General features: G+C 42.0%; 1 protein-coding gene across 2 annotated transcripts; it reads right to left on the bottom strand.

The window, feature by feature from the left end:
• Positions 1 to 196: 196 nt before the first annotated feature.
• Positions 197 to 5,715, bottom strand: LOC121616520 (growth hormone-regulated TBC protein 1-A-like). 2 transcript variants are annotated; one of them, XM_041951321.1, is made up of 8 exons: positions 5,582 to 5,715; positions 4,974 to 5,119; positions 4,720 to 4,878; positions 4,241 to 4,365; positions 3,643 to 3,739; positions 2,107 to 2,279; positions 1,825 to 2,010; positions 197 to 889 (listed from the first exon to the last, which is right to left on the bottom strand). In XM_041951321.1, exons 1-8 carry the CDS (start codon positions 5,641 to 5,643, stop codon positions 788 to 790), a joined length of 1,050 nt encoding a protein of 349 aa, XP_041807255.1. In that variant the 5' UTR covers positions 5,644 to 5,715; the 3' UTR covers positions 197 to 787. The 2 variants fall into 2 exon arrangements, with proteins under 2 accessions (XP_041807255.1, XP_041807254.1); XM_041951320.1 differs by having other exon boundaries at positions 4,974 to 5,122; positions 5,582 to 5,668.
• Between the last annotated feature and the right edge of the window lie 3,104 nt (positions 5,716 to 8,819).

Here is an 8,819-nt window from a genome sequence, read left to right as displayed (position 1 = left end):
CACAAAATGACAAAAAACAGACAACGACTGCAGACGACAAGTCTGCAGAGGATTTCTTTCAGTCTGTCACTCCTCTGTAGCAGAGGGTGTGGACCTTTCACATGTCTGCTGTCTCATCATCTGTCCATGGCTGTAGGCTACGTGGAGTCACAAATAGTGGCTATTTACTGATGTTACTTCATATAACAATTTTTAACGTTGTTTATTTGGCATTCATTTATTCCCTGAATAACAGTTATTTGAGGTCAGCCAAATCAAGAAAAAGCTGAAGCCTATTAGTAGTTTCACTTTTTGTTAGCAGAAACCTAAGTTCTAGAAATTAGGACAGACCAAATTCTAAACATCTAATTTGACTTCATGAAGAGAAATGGATGGTTAGAACAGTGGTCCAGTACAAGAGACATCCATTCTCTCTTTGCTTTAGAACAGTCTGACAGATAAAACTGAATTTATGTTTTCACAACTGTTCTCCACAGTAACAAACTGCATCACTTCCATACTGCTATTTGAAAGCAATGCTATTGTAGTGCAAGTAATAAAATAATGACAGGTTTAATTTTACAGAGTGTCTTAAGTATCTACAGCAGCAGAAATATTCTGCAGCAAAACATGAGGTCCAAAAACATCTACATCAGCTAAAAAGCTTCAGCACATTCATTCAGAGTCTAATATAGCAATTTATAACAGAGGCAACCAAATGTATGTCCATTTGTTAATAGTTAATTGTCCCTGATAGTTTTACTTGATTATAGTGAATGAAAGCTGGGGGAACGATGGATCCCAGTCTTTATGGCTGTCCAGATTCTTCCTCCAGTACTCGTTTTCTGCATTTCTCTCTCAGTTTGTCAATAGTTGCCATAGACAGGCTGCCAGGTTCAGTAAAGATTTTCTGTAAAAAAAAAAAAAAAAACTGTTTGAGAAAATGTAACATGAATTAAGATCCAAGATTATTCCTTTAAAGGCAGAATAAACTTCATGCTTCATCCATAATAAACCGGCTCTGGTTAAAGGGAGGTTCCATCCCAGTGGATTAACTCTGTCATAATCAGAAAAAAGGATGAAGTCTTGTCATGACACCTCCATTTCTGATCACTAGTTTTGCTAAATCTAGTCTCGGTGCCAGCTCTTAAGTGAAAGATGTTCTCCAGAGAAGATGCACCACTTTCTCTTCTTCTTTTTTTTTTTGGAAGCATTTTCTCTTCCTTCTTTTTTCATGGCAGCCATTTTAACATGCTTCAGCTGAGGTGTAATAGAGATAAACCACATGTTGTTTTAGTAAAAAAGCACATGAGTGAACCTATAATGATACAAAGCACTTGAAACAATCACTTAAATTAGTTAATGAGTTGATCAATAGATAATCTGTAATAACTTTGATAAAGTGTTAATTATTTTAGTAACTTTTCAAGAAAAGAAATGCTTGAAATGTATTGGTTCCAGCCTCTCAAATGTGGATTCCTTGCTTTTCTTTGTCTTATATGATATTAAACTATATATTTAGGTTTAGCGCTGCTGCATGGAAACAAAACAAGACATTGTCATAACTTTAAACTTGCATTTTGGCTGATTTTGTATATTTTATAGACTGATGACCAATGAATCCACATAGAATTCAGCTGAATAATTGATACATTTGTTGCAGTCCCAAAGTGCTTAAGGCAGGCTGACTTTTTACAAGGGCTTGCCGGTGGTGGAGAGCTGGTGTGGGTATTAGAACAGTTTGAAACAGGTAACAGTTAATCAGCCTGGTTACAATAAAAAGGGGAAAAAAGACCAATGTAACAACAGCCAGTGTTTCCTCATTTTTGTCACTTCTTGTCACACCTGCATGAAGGTGTGGCAGTCCAGAGTGAAGGCTCCACAGGTGATTTGTTTGAAGCACTCGCACACATCGGGCAAAGAGCGAGCTCTCAGGATCTCTGGCTGGTGGTGAATGATGAGAGTCAGAGCAACGCGGAAAAGAACCTTGGAGCCCTCGTAGAAAAGACAATCCCAGACCCGCAGAACCGTCTACAAGTACAGGAAAGATGTGTGCAAGATGATGTGCTTCAACATCACCACAAACTACTCATTTGTCTTTACCATTAAAGCCCAAATTTTCCTCACCTCGATCGGGAGTATGTCAATGTAGAGGCAGATGAACCAGCGTGATACCACCAGTGTCCATATGCCGGGATACTGGGCCATGAGCTGTCCTACTGCAGGAGCTTTAGCCTTCACCAGCTCCCCAAGAACCTCCTGGTCAGTCTTCAGGCCCAGCATGGCCGGGCTGTAATAGTCTACAAAGTAGATGTGTTTGCATTTGTATCTGCAGCAGTGATATTTGCTGAATGGTCTGTCAAGCACAACTGGGAACTCGTTTTGTTTCTACCTCTAAGATCAAATCTAAATGTTTCTGATTGTTTTATTAGTCCACAAATTCTTGAAGAATGAATTTTTCCAAATGGAGTGCCACAAGGCTCCAACCCAGATCCACTTATCTTTAATCTTTTACATAATAACTAGAGATCATCATCAGCAAGAACTATTGATTTACATTGTTATGCAGATGACGCAAAATCTTATATAGTCATTATTATGATTATTTTATCTGCCTTAATTAACTTAACTAACAAATTTACACTGCAATGCTGATGATGCACAATTCTATGTAGTCATTACTACAACCTTAGTTACCTTAAAAATAAATTTCTGACATCAGTGTGCCAAGACCTGCTTGAAGTGGGCCATGAAAAAACACAGGCAGTTATTTAAAAGAAGAAAAAGAAAAATGTCACTGATGTCACATGTCAGCTGCAAATAAGGAAAATGAGCAAACCAGCACTTTATCTTTCTCTCTTAAGGACAAGATCGTGTCTTCCTTCCTCTTGTGAATAGGAACATGTGCAAACCTTTGTAGCTGGTGGGCTTAAATTGCTCTCAGGTTTGCACGTCTGCACTCATTCAGTATGCTGCTGCCACAGCTTTGATTGGAACTAAGCAATGCGTTCATCACTTCACTTCTAAAGTCACTACCCTCTTTGATCTTGACCTTATTTGATCTAATCCAGTTCATTTCGTTGAGGTTTTTAAAATCTGAAGCTTGTTATAGTCTAAATATTTTACAGACCTGCCTTTACAAACTACCAAATTATAATGCTGGGTGAGCCCACAGACTTTTATTACTTCTATAACTGTGGGCGGTTACATTAACTGACCGTGTACATTTCAGGTTTTTCACACGCATGTCCTTATTCAAATGCTGTATTTGAGCTTTTCTGTCATTCGTCATTGTCACAAAGCACACTGCATGGAATGCACTACACAAATTAAGTTTTGATTGATTGAAGGCTCTGCACCACCTTGGTTGACTGACACAGGTGTTGTCACTCATCCTGTCTGATTAGACGTCTTCTCTGGACTTTGTGGATGTATACAGACCGAGCTTGACTGGCATCTCCCTCGCTTTCAAGTTAGTTTTGCTGCAGCTGTGAGGTCTGAACACCTCCACCAGTCTTATTGTCACATGAGCCTTGGTGACCTCATGTATTTCCTGGCGTGGCCTCGCCCAGCTTCAACAGGAGCAGACCTCCACTCAGACGGAGTAATTGAAAACACCTGTCGGGGTGTGCACTGACCTTAATCATGCGTTTGAGCATTTACCTGGGAGCATACTGCCCAACAATGCATCCATGAGCCAGAACGACTTCTCTTCATCTTTGGTGATGATGATGAGGTAGCCTGCAATGAAGTTCATGCCCTGGAATAAACAGAGACAGCGATGATGTGACTGTGTGTGAGCCCACTGGCACACTGTAGGTCACCTGTTGACGCAGCCAAATACACGGCAGAAATTATGCTGGACATATCTGCAGCAACAGCATATTTCCAAAAGCTCAATTAAGGATGTGATTTTGCCCCCAATTATCACATTACAAGATGTGTCTGGGGAACACAGGTAACTACACTTCTGTCTTTTTTACATTTAGTAAATTGATTGCCTTAATTCAGTTCAACGAGTTCTCAGGTTGCATCTCTACCCAAAAGCTGTTTGAGTTAAATACACATCAAAATCAACTTTGCTGACCAGGAAGCTGACAGGGATTAGTGCACGATGCACTAAAAGTGATGAAAGCTACATTTGAATCCAACACATATATTTAAATGAATAAGAAGCTGGACAGTCCTGTTCCCTAAGTAAACAGACATCACGTTAAGGGAGAGAAGAGTCAACGCTTATCTGCGAAAGCGCTTTTCTCACCTGACAGTATCCCACCGCCTTATTATGGTGTCCATAGGCCAGCAGCACATTGTACAGAGCTCTCTGCAGGCTCGGCTCTGCTTTACTCTTGAAGAGGACGTTGTCGGGAAAGGTCCTGTGCATGTCTGCCAAAAAACAAAGATGAGAATTGTACTGTGATGTGGAGCTGTGTGTTCATACACGTCGAGGGATAGATGGTGGGAGAGTGAATTGTAAGCGTGTAGACACTTTCACACCAGACATTTTAACTTATTATGTTGGGAAAAGCACTGTTACTAATTAACACTAACGATGGCTCTGTTGTGTTTAAGTGTCCCAGTCAATCATGAAGGTGAGTCAGCATTAACAATACCAGGACCCTGAAACTGTTGCAGCTAAATGGAACTCAGCCATCATTAAGGGCACCATTTACATCTCTGCTTTTCCCACTGTGACATGTCAAATTGTCCTTTGTAAAAAAAAAAGGCCTGCTGTCGCACCTATACGAATGGTTTCCCTCAGCTTGGCGTCGTGCTCCATGGCCAGCAGAGACTGGTAGTAACCCGGGCTGCCCTCCAGCCGTTCCTGTGCACCGCTGGCCGCCATCCAAATCCTGGCACGGTGCTCATTAGGCACACCTTTACGCACATACCTTTTCACTTCCAAAACAGATTACAGAATTACATCACAGAACCACACCGGCACCCACCAAAAGGCACCAAAAACAAAACAGTGGGGCGATGGGACCTCGTACCTGTCAGGTTCTTCTCCACATGTGGCTTCTCTTGCAAGAGCTTGGACCATCTCATCGACCTTCTGTTAAGGACAGCTACATACTCACTCATCATCTCCTTATAGGATTCAAAATCGTGATGTCTCTCAAAGCCGTAGGGGTCAATCCTGCTGGGGCAATTGAAGCATGTTCAAATGAATGACAATGCACAAAGCACCCCAGTGAAGAAAGGACCAACCCCACCCTTCTCTCTCCCTCCTGTTCCCTGATGACAGACACTACAACAGCCTCCACTGGATAGGGTTTCTGTAGCGGGGAGATCAAATGCCCCAGCTGGGTGATTAGTCAGTTTTAAATTACTTTCAAGTGGGAATAGGAGCAAGGAGCAAAATTCATGCTGAAAAATACAACAAAACAACTCTTAGCTATGATATTTTACCAAGCTTTATAGTCGGCTTCCAATAGCAATTTAACAAGTTTGTTAAATAAAACATAGAGTGCAAATACAACAAGCTAATGAGGAAAGATGCTGATGAAAATAAGCAACAGGAACATACGGTTAACCAACTGAAGCGAAAGAAAGGCAAAACATGCAGTCAGAGTGAACGGCACATCAACATGAAGCTCACCTTTCACTGTCATTATTACAAGTAAGAGGCTGAGCAACATTTCCTGACATTTCCCTCGCCATTGCGTGTCAGGTGCTGCGGGGTCTGTAGTCCACCGAGGCTGTCAACAAGCTGCACCGGGAGGGTGTTTCATCTGTTTTACCTGGAAAAGAACTGGCTGCTGTCAAAGTAAATAACAAAGCGGTCTGAGTTTCAAATGACTCATGTTCCCCGAGAGGAGGGGCTCGCTTAAGTAACACCCAGGTAATGTCCACAGGTATGCACTTTATTTGCATGTAGAATGCCTGGAGGAAGAGGAATGGTAATGTTTGCTTGCATTTTTACTCTCCATAATAATGAACAGCAGTAGTACTAGCAGTGGTAATAGTGGCTGGTAATAATAGCAAGTGAAGTTGCTATTGCTATTTCTACTGATGCAGCCTGTGACACCAAATTCCCCCACCTAGGGATTAATAAAGTGTATCTTATCTTAGTACTGACAGCCGTAATTTTCACAATTTTTTAAAAATAAAGGTTTCTTAATCTCCTGCAGGTGGTAAAATATAAATTCTTTGCCAGGATTGAGCCAGGATTTTAAAAATAGTAATCATCAGTACAAATTCCCTCTAACCGACTACTTTAACTCTTTATATATATATATACACTGCTCACAAAAATTAAAGGAGCACCTTAAAGAAACACATAAGATACATCAGATCAAAATATGAAGTTGGATATCTATACCAATAATGACAGGGCACTGTTTTAGGAACAAAAGGATGCCAAGTCTTTTAATGGAAATAAAAGTTTTCAGCTTACAGAGGGCGCAATTGTGTAGACACCGTAAAATCAGAGTGAAATGAAGATGTTAAGGGCTAGTCCATTTTTTCCAAAACTTAATTTTTGCCACTCAAAATGCTTTTCAGTATCTTGTGTGGCCCCCACGAGCTTGTATGCATGCTTGACAACGTCGCGGCATGCTCCTAATGAGACGACGGATGGCGTCTTGTGGCATTTCCTCCCAGATCTGTGTGAGGGCATCCCTGAGCTGTTGTACAGTCTGAGGAGCAACCTGGCGGCGCCTAATGGACCGAAACATAATGTCCCAGAGATGTTCTATTGGGTTTAAGTCAGGGGATCGTGAAGGCCATTCAATTGTTTCAATTCCTTCATCCTCCAGGTACTGCCTGCATACTCTTGCCACGTGAGGCCGGGCATTGTCGTGCATTAGGAGGAAACCAGTCTGACAATGGGTTCAAGGATTTCATCTCGATACCTTATGGCAGTCAGAGCACCATTTCCTAGGCAGTAGAGGTCTGTGCGTCCCTCCATGGATATGCCTCCCCAGACCATCACTGACCCACCACCAAACCTGTCATGTTGAACGACGTTGCAGTCAGCATAGCGTCCTCCTTGTCTTCTCCAGACTCTTTCATGTCTATCACAGGTGCTCAGGGTGAACCTGCTCTCGTCTGTGAAAAGTACAGGGCGCCAGTGGCGGACTTGCCAATTCTGGTGTTCTTGAGCAAATGCCAGTCGAGCTCCACGGTGCTGGGCAGTGAGCACAGGGCCCACAACAGGACGTCGGGCCCTCAGGCCACCTTCATGAAGTCTGCTCCTGATTGTTTGGGTAGAGACATTCACACCAGTGGCCCTCTGGAGGTCATTCTGTAGGGCACGAGTAGTGCTCAGCCTGTTCCGCCTTGCACAAAGGAGCAGGTATCGGTCCTGCTGAGGGGTTGAGGACCTTCTACAGCCCTGTCCAGCTCTCCGAGAATAACCACCAGTCTCCTGAAATCTCCTCCATGTTCTGGAGATTGTGCTGGGAGACACATTAAACCTTCTTGCTGCAGCACGGGTGGATGTGCCATCCTGGAGAAGTTGGACAACCTGTGCAACTTCTGTAGGGTTAAGGAATCGCCTCATACTTCCAGTAGGGATATTTACGCAAGCCAAAATCAGCACGAGTGGAAAACCAGCCGAAAAAGATGAAGAGGGAGAAACTTGAAATGACCTCCACATGTAAAACCAGTCCTGTTTTGAGGGTTTTCTAATTGTTGCCACTGAAGTGCACCTGTTGTTTATTCCATGAACACCAATACAGCTGAAATTGATTAACGAGGCTCTCAGCTGCTTAACCAACCAGAAAATTATCAGACAGGTTTAATTCAATTCATGCCAGGGCCAATGAAAAAGGTGTTCCTTTAATTTTTGTGAGCAGTGTATATATATATACTAAATGGTGTTTAAAAGCTGTCTCCATACTGTCAGGAATATTCATATTGGAAAGAAATACTCAATCCCTGTTGCTATTTTCATTAAAAAGTGACTATAATCAATATTTTAATATCAACAATCCAGTGTTCTGGTTTTGCCGCCCGCAGCTCTGCTGTTCTGGTTGACTCCCACGGCTCTCAACAACCTCCTCTCCAGCAGCAGCTGGCAGGCAAAGCCCCCGCACACTACCTGCTCAGCGCTAAACAGCAGAGTGACAGAGCTAGGAACTAGCTGGTGAACATAGTGGAGCATCTAGCAGCTAAACAGACTGATGTTTCCCTCCGGAGTTGGTGGAGACCAAAACAGAGCTAAAAGGAAAGCGAATGTTGGACCTTCATTCATCAGGTGGCCAGAAACATGAGAGCAAATCGATGCTAATATTACTCTGTGTCTGTTAGATGTGTAAAAAGGCAACTTTTGCTAACATGGTCATTGATTTTATAAGGTGGTACCAAGTTGAATGTTGTGTTCACAACATGTAAAGCAATATCCACCTTTGAAATCCCATCAAGTATAAATTGTATAATTAAACTGTAAATCCTGAAATTGTGACATCCTCTAAATGCCTGGAAACAATACAGAGGACACTTCTGGTGTTCCTGAAGGGCGGGTTCACATTAATTAATGTCTGACTTTAAGACACATCACTTGTCCATATGCACTGGTACATTGAAACATTTAATACTTGAAATCATTCCTGCTGTCCATACTGGCCACTGACAGGTCCCTTCCTCACATGTTTCCAGTGTAAGTGATGGGCGACAGCCTTTAGGCACTCGACCATTTTTCTGCAAGAACTGAAAAATTTCAATTGATCCTTCAAAGGTGCCAGAGGAGACAGAGGATTTTCACTTTTGTTATATATAACCCACTGTCACTTTTTCTGTCATTCACAATAGTATATAACATAATAAAATTCCATGTTATGAAGTCTCTTTTTAAGTTATGTTTTGGACCTTTTGGGCTTTTTTTAATTGTGTTC

The sequence above is a fragment of the Chelmon rostratus genome, chromosome 13 (genome assembly GCF_017976325.1).
Source record: "Chelmon rostratus isolate fCheRos1 chromosome 13, fCheRos1.pri, whole genome shotgun sequence".
Lineage (NCBI taxonomy): Eukaryota > Metazoa > Chordata > Actinopteri > Chaetodontiformes > Chaetodontidae > Chelmon > Chelmon rostratus.
The sequence above is the reverse complement of the archived record's forward strand: the minus strand, read 5'-3'. Positions and strand labels throughout refer to the sequence as shown.

Excerpts from the sequence above, each read along its gene's own strand:
- LOC121616520 (XM_041951320.1), bottom strand. The coding sequence starts at position 5,643 with ATGGCGAGGGAAATGTCAGGAAATGTTGCTCAGCCTCTTACTTGTAAT. Across the intron at positions 3,740-4,240 it reads AGGCGGTGGGATACTGTCAG|GGCATGAACTTCATTGCAGG; the intron begins GTGAGAAAAGCG and ends TGTTTATTCCAG. Across the intron at positions 2,280-3,642 it reads GTTGGGCAGTATGCTCCCAG|ACTATTACAGCCCGGCCATG; the intron begins GTAAATGCTCAA and ends TCTACTTTGTAG.